We start from the raw sequence: 21749 nt of genomic DNA on the forward strand, positions 1-21749 counted from the left end.
TCCCAGATAACCCAAAGTCACACATTTCTTGTCCCTTATGCATAGAGACTAAGTATTCTTCTGAGACTTATCAAAGACTTGAAGCTCATTTATAGGTAAGTCATGATATCAAAATAGAGTCCTCAACTTTCCATTTTTCCAGCGAAGAAAGATTTGAGGAATAGTTAAGAGAGCATAAAATAAGCACAAACTATGCACTTGTTCGCACAAGGAAAATTGAAGACAAGATTGAAAAAGTATATTGTTGCAGTCGAAGCGATTTTAGAGGTAATTTGTAGCAATTTCAATTGTTCATTATGGTGTGTGAGCAAAGGAAGGGAAGCGATTCTGTTTTAGGTGAACTCCTTGGGGAATGTTCTTCCAATAATATTGAAGCTAGCAATAGTCTAGAAATTGAAACATTTGTTAATGAGAAGATTACTGAAAATCATCAAGTAGCAGTACAACGATTCACAACAAGCAATCAACAAGAGAAATTGAAATTGAAAGTGTATCAAACTTTTTAAGATCTTTAAATGATGAAACTTATAAGTAATTTATCTTTTTATAAAATTATATAAGATATATTAACATATACCTGTAAATGTCTAGGTGCATGAGACAACTGACATCAATGATGGAACAGATAAATAAGACAAATACAAGTAAACGAAAAATGGACAAACAAGTTTATTTTCCATCAAAGAAGAAGGAGCAGTAAATAAAAATAATTAATTGTATATTTTTTTCTATTTATCAGTATTTTTTTATATAATAGTAGGTATATTTTTATAGGTTTAAGTATATATGTATTATAATTTTTTATGTAAGTTTTAGGCAAATATTAAAAAAAACATTACCTATCTCATAAGTTTCTTGCAGTTTCTTCTTATGAGTATTAATCGAAACTGCGAATTGTAAATTAGTATTTTAGCATAAAATAATTAAGTTTCTTTTCAAATCAGTCATATACATTATACATGTCTTTGCAGCATTTATAAAATAAAACTTTTAATATATGATACATTTATATAACAGTATAACTAATTAAATCCATTGTGTTTTCACTTACCAAAATTACCTCTCTACCTAGGTATAAAAGTTATTTAAAAAAATAGGTACTATATATTTAAGATTAAAATTAAAGTACAATACTACAATATTTTATAAATTATGTTTTCCATTTATTTATTTTTTCTAAATATACAATACCCTATTGTTTAAGTTGGGCTTATCCTTTTGATATGTCGTCCACATATAGAGAATTTAAAAAAATAATAGTTATTTGTATAACAAAAGGGAGCAAAGTGCATAATTTCCTTAAGTGGGTGAAGTTTGATCCAGCAAAAGCATCCACAGTGAGGAAATGACACCGCTCCTACAGTACTTCATTTTCTACTTTCATTCTTATTAATAAGCACAATTTAATGTAAAAAATTAATTTTATAAAAAATAATAAGCAAGATATAGCGAAATAAAAAAATTCAATTATGCAGGGAAATAAAATTAAAAATTTTCTTATAAGGTAGTAGAAAAATAAATATTTCAAATAACACTTTCTCAAAAATAAACTATAGTAATTTTAAATATTATCTAAAATCAAATAAATCCATGTCCGCCCAAAGAAATTTTTAAAAATATTTATTCAAAAAAAAATGAAATTTTCATTCCATTGGATTGTTCAACCAAACTCCATTTTTTTGATACTTACATTAGGGTATTATGTATAAAATTAATAATTTAATTTTCATGTTTGCATCCTTTATTTATATTTAATTTATTCAAAGAATCAATAATTATTATTATTCCAGAAACGCTATTTTTTATTTTAATTAAATTATTATTCCATTAATTATTATTTACATTAATTATTCTTATTGCCAGAAACCGTTGCTTCTAGCAGCAAACATTGCTCTTTTGTTGGTTGCCCGCCATTCACATAATATTTAAATATCCGAATGGGACAGTCGGAGATAGCCGAATGGTGACGGGAATCGGGTGCTTTTTAGTGGCGTCTATTTTTTTGTAAAAGTTAAGTTTTTTTTGTTTTGTTTTTTGTGCATAGTTTTTTAAAAGAAGTTCTTATTTTTGTTAACTTATTTTTAGAATTTAAAACTTTAAAACTGGTTATAATTATTGAAAAATACATAATCATACTTCATTCGTTTTTTTTTGTTTTTGGTTCACTGTGAACAGTGTAGATGGTTCATTGTACCCACAAGGTGATACACAGTAAACCACAAAACAGGTTTTAAAAAAAATTATAAAGATTAACTCTATATTATTTTTTGTTAAATGGTGCCTGTATTTAATACATCATTATAATAACTATACTCTATTTCAGAAGTGTATAGAGCAATAAACTGGGGAATTCCGTTCTGTTTGGCTACATTTCGTGGTAGTTCATAGGCGCAGGTACTTATAATATTTATGAATTTAATTTTCACGGATTAAATGCCTTTATTTTGAAAGAGATTAAATACTAAATAAATACTTTTAATCCTTTTGTATAGGTACCTATCTTTTAACGCTTTGTAACATGCAAAAATGGGGTCAGGTAATATATACAGACTATAAATACTTTTAAATCATATTTTAAACGTTAGTAGTCACTGCTACGCTGTAGTGTAATCACAATATTATTATCCCAATATTTAAAAAATGGAGGTATTCAGTCCAACGAAAAGATGTACTAAAAATTCTCCACTATCGCTGAGTGAAAAAGTTATTATTTTAAATGTACATGATTGCATAAAACACGATTACCCTAGTTTTACTGTACAAGAAATTGTTGAAAAATGTTCTCGAATGAGTGGAATTGGAAAGTCCACCATTTTCAAATTGTTGCGGGAAAGAAAAGTAGCAGGTCAAGTGGAATCTCCCAAGCAAAAGCCAGGACGACCTACAAAAGTCCTTGATAAAAATGCTTAATGTATAATTCGAAGAAAAGTTCACTCTTTTTATTTTAAAAAGGAAATACCCACCCTAGACAAAATTTTAATGGAGCTTGGCCGAGATGACAGTATTCCGTTGATAAGTAAAAAACTTTTATGGAAAACTTTAAAAAATATGGATTTTGCCTGGGAAAAGCATAACCGCAAAGCACTTTTACTGGAGAGCGACGAAATTGTTTGTTGGAGACGACAATACTTGAGAAGTATCAAGCAGTACCGCAGGGAGCAAAAGAAAGTTTTTTATCTTGATGAGACGTGGATTAACGAAGGTTATATAGTCCAAAAAATGTGGCAAGACAAAAATATAACCAGTGCTCGCCAAGCTTTCATAGAAGGCCTGTCTACGGGTATTAAAGTACCTTCGGGAAAAGGAAAAAGACTTATAATCACACATATTGGAAGCGAAGAGGGATTTTTAAAAGAAGGTCTGCTAACCTTTGAGTCGACTCGCACAGGAGATTACCATGAAGACATGAACTCAGACGTTTTCGAGGACTATTTTGGTGAAATGATAAAATTTCTTCCGGCTAATTCGGTGGTGGTTATGGATAACGCAAGCTATCATTCACGGCGAATAGAGAAGACGCCAACTTCAAGTTGGAGAAAGCAAGAAATTATCGATTGGCTGACTGCAAAAGGTATTGCGTTTGAAGCAAATTTGATAAAAAAAGAACTGCTGGCAATAGCAAACTTACACACTCGTTTCATGAAATACGCCGTGGAAGATATAGCCGAAAAATATAATATAACTGTACTGCGCTTACCGCCATATCATTGCGAACTAAGTCCTATAGAACTGATATAGGCGCAGGTAAAAGGATTTGTAGCAAGACAAAACACGACTTTTAAAATGAAAGATGTTAAGCTACTGTTTGATCAAGCCATTACGGAAGCGACACCAGAGAATTGGCGAAAAGCAGTCCAGCATGTAATTAAGCAAGAGGACAAAATGTGGGATCTTGACAACCTCATCGATCAGACAGTCGATCCTTTAATTATAATGTCAAGAGGTGATGACAGTTCGTCAGATGACGAAGAAGACTACAATCTATTATAATTTAAAATTGTTATACACTGTTCAAAAAGTGCCAGATCCAAAAGTGACATTTTCAACTGTTTTACTCTACATATTATGTTCAATAAATTTGTGAAAAAAATATATTATTCCATTTAAACAAAAGTAACTTTCTAAAATAAAATAGCATTTAAGTACATTAATTATAAGGTAAAAAACAAGTCCCAGTTGCACGCCTTTGGCGAACCGTTTTCAATGTTTATCAGTGGGTAACAATGGGCAAAACTCATAAATTGACCCAAAACCGGGTGGCACTACCTGCAATCAACGAAAAGAAAGAATTTTACATTGAAACTAATACCCAACTAAGGTAGTGGCATAAAATATTGGTGGATCACCAGGTACCACTTTTGCATACCTAATGAGGTTTTATTGCTCTACACACTTCTGAAATAGAGTATAATATAAACTGAAGTTTGCAAATTTTTACCTTCTCTATTCTCTTTAAAAAATAAAAATGGTTCACTGTTGGACAGTTTTCCTACTTATTACGGATATATTAACCGAGTAATTTTTTTTTAAGTAATTTAAAAAAATTACCTAAAAAAGATGTTTGTGTATCGAAACTGCCAATAATTTAAAATCCAACGGCAACAACACAAAACATATCTTGGTAGATACTTATTTCTTTAAATATTTCACAACAAAATAATATTCTTAGACTTCTAAAATGACCAATACCTTAATAAAAACAAAATTAGGCAATACATATTGTTCCTATTAAAAGAGGCTTACTCGAAAAAAAAACTTTTACACCCACTTTTTGCTACTACATTTAAAATCTCATAACAAAAAATGAAATTCAATTGGCATTTCTTATCAACCTTTAAGAGACACCCTTTTTTTAAACTCGGGACTCTTGCCCGATTTTCCCTTCTATTTCACGGTCCGTATCTTTAATAATATATACACCGGACATAGTTAAAAGAATATTAAAGGAGCACTCGAAATCTAGAAAACTCTTGGCGGTCTTATCTTTCAATGAGTGCAAAACCTGATTTCTCAGTTTCTTTACTAAAGCGACATACAAACGAGTATGATCCAAACAGAGTGCCTTGGGGCGAATCTTTTCGATTTTTCTTTTTTCTAATACGTCCGCCAGCTTAGAGTATCCCTTGAGAGTGCACAGCCAGTCGGTCGTTACACGTAACGACTCGCAATTTTGAGGGAACAACTCTAATAACTTACTAACACTAGTATTATCTTGAAAAAGATTATCACAATAACTTTTCTTTTCATCACAAATAATATTTAATTGATTCACTAAGCTAGTTCTATAGAGACTGTAGTCGATCTCTTCTACTTCGACCTCTTCGGAGCTAAAAGACTCTTCTTGAACATTCGTAACAGTCAAGTCAGTCTTTGGGCTGGAGCTTTTTACTATGCTAGACTCGATTGTTTCATAACTCTCTAGGGCATCTTCAGTCTTTAATTCGGTTACGTCATTTATGGCACTAATTTTTTCTCGACCCCTCTTCTTTATCGCTTTTTTACGCGAGGCTAGCCGTTTCATTTTTCCACTGCCCTTATAGGGTCGCCTTATTTCAGTTTGCGGTCGATAGTATTGCTCTGTTAAACTGCCCTCACTACTAGATCTGGACAAACGGTTAAATCTTGTATAGTGGGGTAAACATATTCTCGCTTTAGCGTCCAAACTAAAATGCGAATCGGTTGAAGTGGAGGGTAATCGACAGCAACTTGCAATCACATTTTTACCATCTGACTGTTGATTATGTAAATATTCTGGCTCGACGGTACTATAAAACTTTTCAACTCCTTCCATAAAGTCCAAAGAGGTAGTGTTGCTGTTTGTTTTATTATAGGTTAGTTCGGTTTTATCATCTGAGGAAGGTTTTGTTTGTGCCGCCACAGCCTGTTTCTTGGGACACACATATTTCTTAAGGTCTTTATCAATCACTTTTTGCCCAGTTACTTTTACAATTTTCGCAATCACCTCCCGTTTCTTGGCACCATTCATCCTTTTATTGACCTCCTCCAACTCCCTATCAGATTTTTTACTTTCTGTGTCTTGGGAATAATATACCTTCCTCATGAGGCCTTGCAATTCGTCAATAGGTAACGCCTTGGGTTTAGGACATCCAATATCTGATAAAGACACTTCTGTCTCTTTATCAGTCTCTACAAATTCCTCTTTCATTTTAGAAGGTATTGCGTGCTGATGCTTGGAAGGTATTACAATCTGTTGTAGGTCAAGAGTTGGTTCTTCCTCTTTTAAACTACCGACTAGTTCCACAAGACTATCCACACTGCCAGAAGATTTTGAAAATAAACCCGAGCCGCTATTATAAGTAATGTCAGCAGTTATTTCTTGTGGCTCATCGATGACTGTTTTCGTTTTTAGATTTAACTGGATACACTCGAGCTTATGAGATAAAGCCTGTTCGGTCTCCTCAAGGGTTTTAATAGTAAGCTTCAACTCTTTTAAGTCATTTTGCACTAAATCTTTAATGTTGTGCGTGGTATCACCTTCCTCACAAACTCGTGTCTCTTCAGAATTCTTTATAGCCCCATATGACACATTAGCACACTTGGCTGTTATGAGATTATTAAAAACTGAATTTTGCTTCAAATAATAATCCCCGTTGTAATTTTTCTTTTCCACTGACTGATCCTCCGTTTCCAAGTTTTCGTCATAACATAGGTCAGATGCGTGACTTAGACCATTGGATAAACCATTTAATGTCACTGGTGCAATTTCATTTTCATGACTAGCTTCTTTCTTAGAGTAAGAATCGCTCTTAATGCCTTCGCCTTCCTCGCAAGATTTACAAGTATGTCCAAATATCTTTGGAGTTTCATAGGCTGTGAGCATTATGTCATTTGTTGATTGGCTAACCTCTTTTGTTTGTTGGGGCAATTGCTCTGATTTTACTCCATCCTCTATCTGGGTCAGAAGTTCCTTGATTGGCTTGGATTTATTTTTTTTAGATTGTAGACTATCGCTTACGTTTGGAAAGTGATTTTGTTCGTTCCCAGGAATTTTTTCAGGGTCCAACGTGATTTGAGAATGATGATCTTCGGAATTTCTTTCAGATTTTATTGCCTCCTCTATTTCTTGAGCTTGTTTTTTAAATTTATCTCTTAAACACGCAAGATATTCTTGAACGACCAGCAGAGACTTCGTCGAATCATGATTGTTCGTCTCCTTTGTTTTTGATATCTTCTTGTGCTTCTTTTTAAGAGAGTCAAAATATTTTCTTATATTTTCTGAAGTTTCTTTTGGATCATGAGTTAGACTTGCACCAGTTGCCTCTGTCATAACCTGTTTATATGTTTCAGCATCGGGATAAAAATACTCTTTTGCAATTTTTGCTATTTTACTCTCTATTGGGGGTGGCGGAGGAGACTGATCACAAGTGAAATCGCGGTAATTTGACCCTAAATAGTCATGACCCCAAATCCTAGGCGGTTCACCCTTGAAGTCTTCATTTTCATTATCTTGATCGATAGAGTCACTAATAATTTTCATGATATTGCTAGCTTCATCTTCCTCAAGGCCAAATGACGACTTTTCTGTCTGAATGCTCTCTACTGAAGGATCCTCTAAAGTATATGTGATATTATTTTTAAAGTCAGGGTGCACCATATCTATGGTACGAAATTTAGCAGAAGATAAGAATATTCTAAAATCCTCAGTTTTTTCATAAAAGTCCCTAAGATTTGATATACTCATATCTATGTTGAATCGACAAAGCTTGGTGTATATATCCAAAAGGCTCATTAGACGATTTGTAGAGCTTTTTGTAGCCGTCTCTACCGAATCTGTTAATTATAAACAAAAAATATTTCATCGGAATATAAAGAAAAAAAAGGATTTGCTTACCAGCTGCTTTTATATAATTATGTTTAAATTTTCTGCCAAAAATAGAAATATCCGGTCCCAAACCATCTTTAGTATAGATACATTTAATATTATTTGAAGTCAATGTGTCTAATATATCTGTCCAACAAGCCGAATAATATTTCAGCGACTCTGATTCTAAAAAATAATAACAAGCCTAATATTATAAGTAATTACCAACAAAGTCAATCTAACCATCACATTTCTCTTGTATTTGCTCAGGTGGATTTAAAAAAAACAAATCGACTCTATTAACAAAAGTGTCCTGAAATTGCTCCATTAAATTCTGATAATCATATAAATGTATGATTTCTTTATATGGCCACACTGAGTAAATTATTGGACCCTTGTGATTATGCAAGTTGGAGTTCTACAAAAAAAATATTGTTATTTCTAAATTATTTTAAGCAATTAATTTGGGTACCTTCGTAAGTTCACTTAGAACTGAATGAAATAGTTCCGAAGCGGGTGATATAGTTGCCACCACCAGAATTCCTAAAAGGCTCAGGTCTTGAATAAAAGCTTTCCATACTGTCACTAGCTGCTCTGTTTGATTTTTCTTTACGTCTATTTGGACAACTCCAAGTGGGTTGAATTGGTCTGTTTGGATAAGTCTATTAAAAAAATTACAATTTGTTTATCGAATAAAGATTTTTTTATAAAAATATTATTCTCTAAAAGTTTCTCAAAATATGAAGTCTATACGGAATAAAAATATAGAGCATAAAATAGCTTGAAAACTAAATTATTACCTACACTGAAAAAAAACCGAAAATATTACCTTAATAAATATTTATTTAAATCTTTTTTATTTCCACTGAATACAATTTGTTTCAATAAATTAATTCTTGCTTGTGTCAAATAAATGTATGTATTTGAATATTTTTAGTCATTTGTTTGAATATATTTTTAATGTTTTTATTTAAGACAAATAATTATTTATTTAAACTAAATTAAAAAATGAGAGGAGTTCACTCAGTTCATTTTAGCAAATAATCGTTTTTTTTTTAATTTAAATATATTTATTAAACACAAACAAATAAGTTTAAATACAAATAACTCAATAGGTACTTTTTCAACACTCAATCATTAGAACTACAGGAATCCCCCACCCGAAGCGCAATTGGGGGTGCGGACCGGCCGGCCGGCAGGTCGCTGTTTGCTTGATACTGGGAAGAAAGTCACCCATAGATTTTTGTCAAATCGCAGTTTTTCATCAAATTTACCATTATTTACTCACTCTTTACGATTCATTTAATGTTTGTTTGTATATAACCTGTGGATGTGCGCATAACTTGTGGATTGTGTACCTAATTAACAGTTCCTATTATGGAAATGGAAACCTTTTTGGACCAATGTGGCGTGGGTCATTTCACGTTGTTTATTAGCTCATGAATCCTAGTTCTTTTGGCCAAATATGGCGTCTTCCACGGCGTGTTGCGGTCTTCCTTTATCTTTTTTTGTGTATAAAGATCATGTGTACCGGATCACACCTTTCAAATAAAAATGTATTTGATCTAAATGAATGGTATATAAATATTCAGTAACAATAAAAAATTATATTGTCAGAATAAACTACTGTTTATTCTAAAATATAATAGGTTATTTCAACTAAATAAACATTTACTTGGTTTAACTGTTGAAGTACTTGTGTATAATCATATTACAATTATAGTAATTGGCTTTGTTTTAAATATAAAGTAGATTTACACACAACAAAATATAAGTTATATTTTGCATCATTTTTTAATTTAATTAAGACACATTGAAAAAAATAAGCTAAAACAATGTTATTACCACATAAAAGACTATTCTCTTGAATACATATTTAATTTAAAGAAGGAAACAAAAACCTAATTTTAAAACTGAATAAGGTGATGTGGTGCAAAACTTTTTTTGTTGTATTGGTTGTATATAAGTTTACAGCATATGTATTTTCCTTTTAGAGAATATTCTATAAAAATAAACTTATTTCAGAGCATCATATAGACGACCTCGATGTCCTACAGAGCATTAGCGAAAATTATCCAACATCTTAATCCAACAACCAACCACAGAAAAATGAAGAAGTGATGAGGTCACTAAAAACTATTTAATGTTTTGTTGTCTTGTCTGTATTTTTTAAAGTTTTTATGTACAAACGATGCAGCTAACCGTGCTACCATCGTTGGTACAAAAGTGTATTTATTTTACCTCATAGTGTGGTATTTTAAATCCTAATTTTTTGTTAGATTTGTAAAATAGAGTAATTAGTTATAGGAGTCGATAAAAGTGTCGACTCCTTGTTATTATATTTTTCTATATTATAAGGATTAAAAATGTTTATGTTTTATTTTCTTATGGTTTTTGAATCTTGCAAATTTAATGTTAACTAGACTATTTTGCAGTTTAAAAATATTTCAGTTTAATAATAAAGAAATATTATTAACATTATTTATTAGTATTTTTTCTATATACTTACCTTTCCTTATAGTTCAAGGTTTGTAAATTATTATTTTTGAATACCTTTGTTTAGTACTATTTATTCTTTTTATAACCCATATTTTATGGTAATTATACATATATATGTTTTAGCATCAAAATTGTTATCCACACCGGATACCGGATTTAAAAAATATACGGTAACTTTTAGTAGAACCCTACAGGAATTAAATTTTAGATATGCAACCAAATAACTAATTTATTTATATTAAATAATGAAAATCTGGGTTCAAATAAATTAAAAAAAAAGTGCACTTAAATGTTTCATCCAAATAACAAAAGTTATTCAAATTAAATCATCCATTATTTATTGCAAATATTTCGTCTCTCAAACTAACTATTTTTAAGGTAATATAAAATACATTATTTTATTGAATCAAATAAATTATACATTTTTAGAAAAAAAAAATAATATTTAAACCGAATAAATGTACATTTCACTTAAACAACACCTGTAGTATTTTAAATAACACATTTGTTCAAATCAAATACACATTTATTGGACGACTGTCCATTAAGAAGTAGGTATGTATTTATTTAAATACATATTTATTTGATACAAATAATTTAAGTAAAAACGATTCAAATACATTTAAAAAAAATTTCAAATAAATGTTTGTTTGGCCATTATCGAACAAATATTTCTTTAAAAAAACTCCAAATTTTTTTAGACCAAGTAATTTTTTTTCAGTGTAATAATAGTAGCACTTCTAACAAACAACCTAACTACAAATATAGCGATATCGTTAAAGCAAATTCTTCTGTCTTAATTGTTAAAAGTAACAACGAGAATACCAAGCAGGATGATGTTTTAAATGACATTACACATTCCGTTAATCCGGGTCAGATAAAGCTTGCATAAACAATACAACGAAAATTCGTGGCGGAGTTGCAGTACACTGTCAAGACAATAGATCGCTGCAAACGTTAAAAACTAGTTTAATTGCAAAAATGGGCAAAAAATATAATATTGATCAAGCTAAAAAATTTAATCCAAGATTAATCATAAAGGGAGTGCGTTTAGAAGGGTTAGATACACCGGACCAAATAATAGGCAATATAACGTCTTCAAATGATATCTCAGATTTAGCATCTGAAATCAAATATATTACCAAGTTAAAGCAACGCAATAACAAAATTGACTTTGTGATTGAAGTTTCCCCGGCACTTCGTAAGCGCCTTCTAGGAATAGGATCGGTTTTTGTGGGATGGAGCAAGTCAGTTGTGGAGGACTATCTGCGTGTTATTAAATGTTTTCGATGTTGTGCATATGGTCACACCGTAAAAGACTGTCGCGAACAAAAAGACACTTGTCCCAAATGCGGAAAAAATCATAAACTGAAAGAATGTATTTCTGAAGAAAAAATGTGTATTAATTGTGTTAAATTAATACACATAACTTTTAAAAAGAATAACTTTTTTTACTGGGATAAATAGCTATTTTTATTGTTTTTTATTATATAGTTTATAAGAAATGGCTAACAAACAATTAAATTCTTATTTAATTGTTTGTTAGCCAATTAAGTTAGGAGAAGTATTCGATGTTCGGTGCAGAGTAGACGTGTTTTACACCGCTCCTAAATTACAGCAAATATCTACAGTTTATTGCAAGTTTTAAAAACATAAAAGTTCTCCAGAGTGATAGGCTAGCAAGACAAGAGTTAATTTCAGAGAAAAAAAGTAAAGGTAATTAGCTGTAATTAACATAAAAATGCCTTTAACCAAAAATCAAAAAGACGATATTAAACAGTGTATATCTGAATGTTTATACGACAAGAATTTCATAGCGACCTTGGCCACTGCAGTTGCCGAAATTATTTCGAAGTCATTCTCCGAGAAAATAGATAAACTACAAGCGCAAGTCACCGATCTAAACACAAAATTGGAGGAAAGTCAAAATAAAGTTTCGGAGCTGCATTTAAAGGTAGACAATTTAGAACAAAATTCGAAAGCTAAGCAGCTTAGGCTCTATGGATTAAAGAAAAAGTCCAGCAAACCCTTATTGTTAAATTGAAAATAGATGATTTAGATATAGATGCGTGTCATAGAATAGGACAGAAAAATCTGACTGACAGCAAACCGCGGCCGGTAAGAATGTTTTTTAACTCCGTGGCAGCCAGGCAAGAAGTTTTTTTCAAGAAAAAAAATACTTAAAGGATCCAATATGGTCGTTGTTGAAGAACTAACAAACCACAAATACCATCTGTTGCAGCTAGCTAAAGAGAAATTCGGAAAAGAAAACGCCTGGTCAAAAAGTGGGAAAATTTATGTAACGAAGGATGGAAAAAGTGAAATAATAAAAACTGAGAAACAATTGGAACAATCATTGTAATTTTTTAGGGGTAAAAAGGTGAAATGCGTTAACTTAGTAAGAATTTTTTATTTCTTTTTTTTCTTTGTCACTTTTGTTCATATCCTGTTTTTTTTTATATATAAGCTTCTGTTTACTTTTATATACTAGATCCTTAAGTTTTTGATTTCGACTTTAAAATTCGTATCAAGTTAGTATAGTACCTATCCTACGTAGCCACAAATCTGTAACTTATATCAACCTATCGTTTTTTATTTGAGGGAAAAAAAGAAAAACACTTTTTTGTATTCTTCTCTCGTTCTTTGCATAAATACGTTACTGAAGTACTCAATTTAATTAACAAATTTAACTATTAACATGATTACATTTGCCATTTTTTGAAGAGTTTCCAAGAGTTAATCGGACTTAGTGGGAAAAAAATTAAAAAATTCTCATTCGCATTTTCTAACATAAGATCATTAGTACCTCACTTGGCTGAATTTAAAACATTTTTGTTGGAAAAAAAATTTGACTTTGTTGGTCTGTGTGAGACATGGTTGCATTGTGGTATACCGGACGATGTTTTAAATGTTGATGGTTATAGATTTTTAAGATTAGATCGCAGTGCAGGCAGAGGCGGAGGTATTGGTATATTTATTTCAAATTCAATTGAATTCGAGCAGCTACATTTAAATTGTTCGTCAGTACTAGAGGAGGTATGGCTTAAAATTAAACTTAAAAACAAAAACGTTATAATAGGCATTGTATACAGGCCTCCTTCAGGCTCTGTCTCAGATTTTCTGGATACCCTTGAGAATAGTTTATCACAACTTTATACAAATTGCCATGATATTATATGTGGTGGAGATATAAATATAGAGCTGCTAAATATAGAGGACACAAAATCACAGAATTTCAAGAAAACAATAGAACTCTTTGATCTAAAACAAACAATTAATAGTCCCAACTAGAATCTCAAATAATAGCTCAACACTAATCGATATCACTGCACAACAAATCGAAGGTTATTTTATGTTGACTGAAATATTTTTATTGTTGTTTACTAATTCGAGGCATCTGATTTCGAATCTGTCGTCAGTTTTACTCTAACAGCTCGAGTTGTTTAGATATAGCTACGTTCTTCTCATTTATCTTTATTTTTGGTTTTTTATCTATTATAGTCGCGTTTTAGATAAATTATTGTAATTTTCATCATGACTTCGCTAAGAAGGGTCTGCATTAACGATCCGAATTGTTTTTGTTATATTTGTGGTGAATATGTTTGTCAAAAATTTCGATTGAATATGTCAGACTTTGTGAAACGAGCGTATTTAGAGTGTTTTGGTTTTCCTTTGGAAACAGATAACAAGTGCTGGGTGCCCAATATTGTGTGCAAAATTTGTGTTGAAGAATTACGTTTATGGGCCACTAAGAAGAGACTCTCTTTTAAATTCCAATCCCCAATGATTTGGCGTGAACCTTTAAATCATCACGATGACTGCTATTTTTGCGTTGTTAATATAAAAGGAATCAACAAGACGAACCGCTCCAAATGGATTTACCCCACATCAACATCAGCTGTGAGGCCTGTAAGGAGCTCAAAAGATACAGCTTTACCATTACCATCTACATCTACAGAAAGTTCTGATGAATTGAATGAACTGAGTAGCATGAGCGATGACGAGTTTGTTCCAGAAAATCTCTTTGAACCAAAACCATTCGATCAAAGTGCACTTGATGATTTAATTAGAGACCTTGGACTATCCAAAACTTCGTCTGAATTATTGGCCTCCAGATTAAAAGAGAGAAATCTTTTAACTAAAGAAACTAAAGTTTCTTATTACCGCACTCGAGAAAAAGACTTACTTCCCTTTTTTCGCTGAGGAGGATAATTTTGTATTTTGTACTAATATTTCTGGTTTAATGACTGCCATGGGCTTGCAGAAATATGAACCAATCGATTGGCGTTTATTTATTGACTCGTCAAAACGGAGTTTGAAGTGTGTACTATTGCACAACGGAAATAAACTAGGCTCCATACCAATAGCACATTCAACTAAAGTTAAGGAAGAATACCCCACAATAGCACTGGTCACGAACAAAATCAAATATAACAATCATAAATGGGTGATTTGCGTTGATCTTAAGATGGTGAACTTCCTTTTAGGACAACAAGGAGGCTACACTAAATATCCTTGTTTTATGTGTTTATGGGATAGTAGAGCAAAATCAGAACATTGGTCAAAAAAAGAATGGCCCTCTAGGGAAGCACTACTTCCAGGTAGTCTTAATGTTATAAATGAAACTCTAGTGCCACGAGATCGTATCATATTGCCACCCCTGCACATTAAACTAGGTTTAATGAAGCAATATGTTAAGGCATTCTTTTAGATTGACGGATGAACAGGAAGTTTACACTGCCTTATCATCAATAAAATCAAATGCCGTTGGTCCGGATGGTCTAAACAGTGAAATGCTAAAATTATGCTGCCCTCAGATTCTAAATATTTTAGTTAATATTTATAACTCGTGTATTCTCATATCTAAATTTCCAGACTCCTGGAAAATTACTAGGGTTTTTCCGTTGCCACAAACTAAAACCGAGCCAACAAACCTTTCAGAATTAAGACCCATATCCATTTTATCACCCTGCTCGAAAATATTTGAAAAAATCTTAACCGCTAGAATAATAGAACACCTGAATAAACACAATATCCTTCCCTTGAGACAATCGGGATTTAGAAAAGGCTACAGTTGCTGTACAACACTGTTGGACGTGGTTGATTCAATAATGTCAAATATAGACTCTGGAAACTCATGTGTTTTGATATTGTTAGACTACACAAGAGCGTTTGATAAGGTAAACCACCAGGTCCTGTTCGCTTTGCTATTGCATATTGGATTTTCACAGAGTGCTGTCGATCTAATTAAAAGCTATTTATCTAATAGGGTTCAATATGTAGAAACTGATAAGGGATGTTCGGACAGAGAGTCGCTTCACTGTGGTGTTCCACAGGGCTCCGGGCTATCCCCGTTACTATTCTGCATATACACTTGTTATCTCACATATGCCCTTGAACAGTGTATTGATTATAGTTTTGTTGATGATAAACAATTATTATACTCTGTCACACCTAATAACATGGCACAAACTCAACTTAACATAAATAAAGATTTGAATCAACTAGTTCGAAACTCAGAAAAACACCACTTAAAATTAAACCCTTTAAAAACTAAAATACTTGCTTTTGGAAAACAAAAAATTGACTTAGAAAACCAACTTAAAATTAATTTAAATAACTCAGAGCTTACCTTTGAAAAAAAATTTAGGAATTTGGGGGTAATTTTAGATACAGATTTAAGATTCAGCGAACATAACAGTGTACAGAGGGCGTATGCAAATTTAAAGTTGTTATATCCACATAGGCGTGCACTAAGTCAAAAACTAAAATTAACATTGTCAGATGCTCTTGTGTTAAGTCACTTTAATTATTGTGATGCACTGTATGGTCCATGCCTAACCAAACAGGATAGGGACAGGATACAGCGAGTTCAGAGGTCGTGTTTGCGGTTTGCATTTAGCATAAGGAAGTTTGAGCCAGTAATTCACAAACTCAAAACTTGCAATTGGTTGGATATGGAAAATCGCCGTACATTTCACTCCGCTTTCTTATTCCACAGAATAATATTTAATAAAAGTCCATATTTGTACAACAAAATAAAGTTTAGAACAGATGTTCACAACTTAAACTTAAGGTATAGGGGCTTAATATCTCCTCCTTTCCATAAGACTGCCTTGTTTGCAAGATCTTTCTCTTATAATGTTTACCTATTATACAATCATATTCCTCTCGAAATGAAAATACTCACGCCCACAAAATTCAAATATCTATATAAAAATAACTTGCTAACACACCACTAAGTCTTGTTGTTTTTTATTTATCTTTTTTTTTCATACGGTATAGTGTACTTGTGTTTTGGGTAGGTACAAACGTCTACTATAAGTATAAGAACTAGGAACTATTAGAATGTTTTAGGTAAAAACAGTGTTGTAATTTACTTGTGTTGAAATTATAAAACTACATACTACTTATGATTTGCTATTGCGCTAACATTGAATCTATATATTAATTTAATATTCTTTGTTGTTAGTTACAGTTACAAAATTTTTACGGAGTTTATTCAATATCAGTTTTACTGCCTTAAACTGCATTTTGCAGTAATACATTTACCAATAATGCACTGTAAACTTGTACTATTACTGGCAAATAAATTTATTTATTATTTATTATTATTTAAATATAGCCAATTTAAATATTAGATCTTTATTGCCATGTTTTCCGGATTTTCTCAATTTTGTAAACAATAAATATGATATTTTGGGTATAAGTGAAACGTGGATGAATGAAAATATATTAAGCAGTGCGGTTTCTATGCCAGGTTATAATTTTTTTAGAAAGGATAGATTGACAGAGTTGGAGGTGGTGTTGGCATCTATGTCAGGTCAATGTTTCAGTGCGAAATTGTAAATATTAATGTTAATAATGTAAACTTTCAATTTATGCTCCTAAATGTTAAAATTGGTATACACAATATTGCAATACTTATAATATACAGGCCTCCTAAAACCCTATAAATTTCCTGGAAGAAGTTGTTCCACATCTTTTAGTGACCTATGATTATTCAGTAATTCTCGGAGATCTAAATACTGATATGTTAAAACCTAATTCATTATATTCTATGCTTAACTCTTTTGGGTACGTACAATTAATAATGAACCAACTCGTATAACAAATACTACTGCAACATGCTTAGATCCCATTTTTATCAATACTAAAGATATTTGTCATAAAAGTGGCACCGTTGTTTCAGGTTTAAGTGATCACAATCAAATACCTTTCTGCACTTTAAAATTAGTAGTTAAAAAACAAAAACAAAAATTTATAACCATCCGCAATTTTAAACATTTCAATGAGATATATTTTAGGATCGATTTATCACAGATTTACTGGGATAATATTTATTATCTTGAGGACATAAATAAAAAAGTTCAATATTTAGAACAAAATATTAATTATTTATTTAATATTCGTGCACCCTACAGAACTATAAGAGTCAGTAAAAAGCCAGCTCCCTGACTCACAGACACCTTAAGACTTATTTTAAAGGAATGTGATAAGGCCTTGACTAAATACAAAAATCACAAGTGTTTAGAAAATTGGAGATATTACACGGAGTGTCGTAATTTTGCGTTGGTATCAATAAGACGAGAAAAAGCTGCATATCTTGCAAGCTTGGAGAGTGACAAAACTGGTAAAAAACTTTGGAAAGGTCTAGAAACTTTAAATATTAAAACAACCAAGAATAATAACGAGCTGCCGTTTAATATATCTGATCCAAATCAAATAAATGATTTTTTTGTAAATGTTTTTAATAAATCTGATAAATGTGTAAACAAAATTAACTTCTACTCCAGTAATAAATTTACCGAGGATAATTTTCACTTTTTTCTTTAGTAGACCAAAATACTGTCGAAAAAACTATAAAAAATATTATGTCCAATGCCTCTGGTGTGGATAACATAACTCGACGTATGTTACACTTATGTCTCCCTGATATATTGGATCATGTCACTCATATTATAAATTGTTGTTTGGAGGTAGGATATTTTCCTACGGCCTGGCGTGAATCAGTGGTATGTCCGATTCCCAAATCCTCCAGTCCTGAAAGTATTCAAGATTTGCGTCCGATAAGTTTGCTTCCCGTAATCTCCAAAGTTCTCGAAAGAATAGTCTATATGCAGCTGTCATCATTTTTAATGTCAAATAATATCCTCCCTTCTCATCAATCTGGTTTTAGGAAACATCATAGTACAGCTAGTTCACTTCTAAACGTCACCGATAATATCATGCGAGCTCTTGACAAAAAGATTTCAGCCATTATGATAGCTCTTGATTTCTCGAAAGCATTTGATGTCATCGATCATGATTTGCTTGTAGCGAAACTGAAATATTATGGCTGTAGTGAGGTTGTTTTGTCCTTTTTTAAAACTTACTTATGGCGTAGAACCCAGAAAGTGAGGGTGAATAATGAATATTCTGCTTCGAAAAACATTATTTCTGGTGTCCCACAAGGGTCGATCCTAGGCCCATTATTATTTCTTATATATACTTCAGATTTACCCGGTCTAGTTGAAGATTCTGAAATACATCAGTATGCTGATGTCACTCAATACATACATTATTTTGACTCTGCTAATTTTGATAACGTGGCTGATACTATTAACGCTGATCTGAACGTAATAAATCAATTTTCAAAAGAGCATAACCTTGTCATTAATCCTAATAAAACCAAAATGGTTTTATTGTCAAACCGAGGATCACATAAAAATATAATGGAAACTGTTCACATTCAATTGGATAACGAAACTATTTTGTTCTCTGATACTGTGAAGGTTCTGGGACTTATAATAGATAATTCTTTAAGGTTTAAGGAACATGTTAATACTCTTCTGCAGAGGTGTTATTTACGCATGCGTATGCTTTATACCAATAAACACCTTTTAAATTTTAAAACTAGGAAAAAACTCGTAGTGGCTCTTGTTTTATCTATCTATTTTAAATTACTGCCTTATAGTTTATTATCCTTGCTTAGACCAAATAAATCGTTACCGCCTGCAACGCGTCCAGAATACTTGTTGTAGATTTATTTTTAACCTCGGAAAGTTTGATCATGTATCAGACTCTATATTTCAGTTGAGGTGGTTAACGCTACCTTACCTAAATTCTTCACTTCTACTTTTCTTTATCGATTATATGTTAGTCAAAGACCTGAATATCTTTTTGAAAAGTTAATACCAAGAAACCAGGTTCACACTCGAAATATTAGATACAATATCTTGACCATGCCGCACCATTCGAGCGATCTTTTACTTATAATGCCGTTAAGTTCTTTAATACTCATAAACCAATATTTAATACTTCGTTAAATGTGTATAGGAAATATTATAAACTTTTGTTTTTAAATCAATCCAAAATATAGTCTAGTTTTCTAGAAGATAAATACTTTATATATATATACTTGTTTCTTTTTTTGTTTTTTTTTTCCTCGTTTTCTCCATTTAAACTGTGAATGTTAGAAAGGTTAAGAGTTAAAGAGTAGCTTTAAGCTAATCTTCGCCTTCTTTGGCAATGTAGTATTAAGTAATATTGTAAGATTAATATTGCTTTTTTTCAATAAAGACATATTATTACTATTATTATTATTATTATTATTATTATAGAGGATGTCCCGTTTAAAATGGATACAAGCCAATATCTTCGTTGTTTGTTGAGTGATATTTTTAGTAGGAGGCTGTAACGCGCACATTTTGCCCAGGGTAAGAAATGCCATGACTCATAGGGCCGGTTGTATAAATCAATTTTGATCTTAGGTTCAACGGAACGCCGATCAAAATGTGAACTGCGTTCATTCGATATTCTGTTGTTCAATGTAAACTGAATTTTAGTTCAGCTGAACTGAGGTTAGTTTAGGTTGGCACTACAAATATTTAGTTACTTTTGGTTTTTTTTAATTTTTGACATTTAACATAACCTAAAAGGAGATGTTTGTTTTGTTTTTGTTTGATTTTGGCGGGCTGGGTTGCTTGCAAGTAAAAAAAAGTAAAAGCAGCAAAAGTTTATAAAAAGTGTATTTTCTACTTGGTGTGGCTGGTACTACTAATTAAACTTGATTTTATATACCTATAGGTAAGTACAAATTGATATTTTTGCAAGCCGTTAAATGCTTTCGAATTTTATTGTAGTAGGTATTGCTTTTATTTTATTGGGTACAGTGTTTAGTTTTTGTATTTATTATTAGATTCTTGTTTGGTGGTGGAATATTTTATAAATGGATTCTTGTAAGAAAAGAACTGTTAATTTCAGTAAAAAGAAGGTTGGCATATTAATGAGCCTTGTACTAAAATATAAGGGCACAATTGAATGTCGAAAGACTGACAAAATGAACAACGATTTAAAGCAGAAAGCTTGGGAGCGTCTATCAAATGAATTTAATAGCATTTGTGGAGAGCCTTTTAGAGATGCAAAAGTTCTTCGTGGCAAGTATGAAAATCAAAAAAAAAGGTCAAAACAAAAATTTGCTGATGAAAAAACATACCTACGAGGAACTAGAGGAGGGCCCATAAAACCTAAGATAATTGACGATATCGACAAACAAGTTAAAGAAATTATAGGTACTCAGATGACAGGCTTTGATTCAGAATTTGATGGAGATAGTAGTAAGTTTTAGAAAAATTAATAATAATTCAATTAAAAGTTGTATTTGTTTCAGAATATGGCAACATGCAGATGGAAACTCCTGAGGGATCTCGTTTTAATATTTCTGATTCAGGTAAGACTTTATCGTTGTTTTTAATTATTAGCGTCTATCAATGATTTTTTTTCAATAGAGTTACCTAATGAAGACATAGAGCAAATGGAGGAAGATGGCAAAGATTCTAATGAGGAAGATAGTTTATTGTCAGGTATAGGTAAACGCTATCCCTATATTTATGTTTCAATTATTAGTATTAATAAACAATATGTTTAGATGACATTTTCTTCTATTCTGACTATTCTTATTTTAGCTGCTTTACCTACCAACTGGAACAAAATAACCCCAGAAAAGCTTCGCACTCCAAAATCGAAGCGATTGAAAACCATTTTGAAGAAGGCTTGTGCTAATAAGGGTAAATTTTGTAATAATTATTATATTACAAATTATTTAAATTTATTTTAATTTTAAGAAAATAAAAATGTTCTCTCAAATAAAATTATTTTCTGGGCTGCAAATAAAGCTGAATTAGTCTCCAAGGAGACAGAATACCTTAAAAAAGAACATCTTTTGAGAGTAGAAATGATGAAGGAACGCCACAAACATTAAATGGCACTAGAAACAAAGGAGAGTGATAAAAGAATTCTTATTCAAGCTAAGAAAGCTGAACTAAAGTTGGAGATCCTTCAACTGAAAAAAGATCAGCTGCTATCTGCTAATAAATGATGTCTGTTTTTAAAATTTAAAAATATGTATTTGTAAAATAAGTTGTATTTTATTTATAAAATAAAAAGA

General features: G+C 31.5%; 1 protein-coding gene across 1 annotated transcript; it reads left to right on the forward strand.

The window, feature by feature from the left end:
• The first annotated feature begins 20332 nt into the window (after positions 1–20332).
• LOC126744186 (myb/SANT-like DNA-binding domain-containing protein 3) lies at positions 20333–21680 on the forward strand. Its single transcript, XM_050451545.1, has 5 exons — positions 20333–20919; positions 20973–21032; positions 21091–21165; positions 21268–21369; positions 21610–21680. The coding sequence occupies exons 1-5, from the start codon at positions 20532–20534 to the stop codon at positions 21678–21680; spliced, it is 696 nt and encodes a 231-aa protein (XP_050307502.1). The 5' UTR covers positions 20333–20531.
• Positions 21681–21749: the final 69 nt, after the last annotated feature.

Source organism: Anthonomus grandis, chromosome 13, assembly GCF_022605725.1.
Source record: "Anthonomus grandis grandis chromosome 13, icAntGran1.3, whole genome shotgun sequence".
Classification (NCBI taxonomy): Eukaryota; Metazoa; Arthropoda; class Insecta; order Coleoptera; family Curculionidae; genus Anthonomus; species Anthonomus grandis.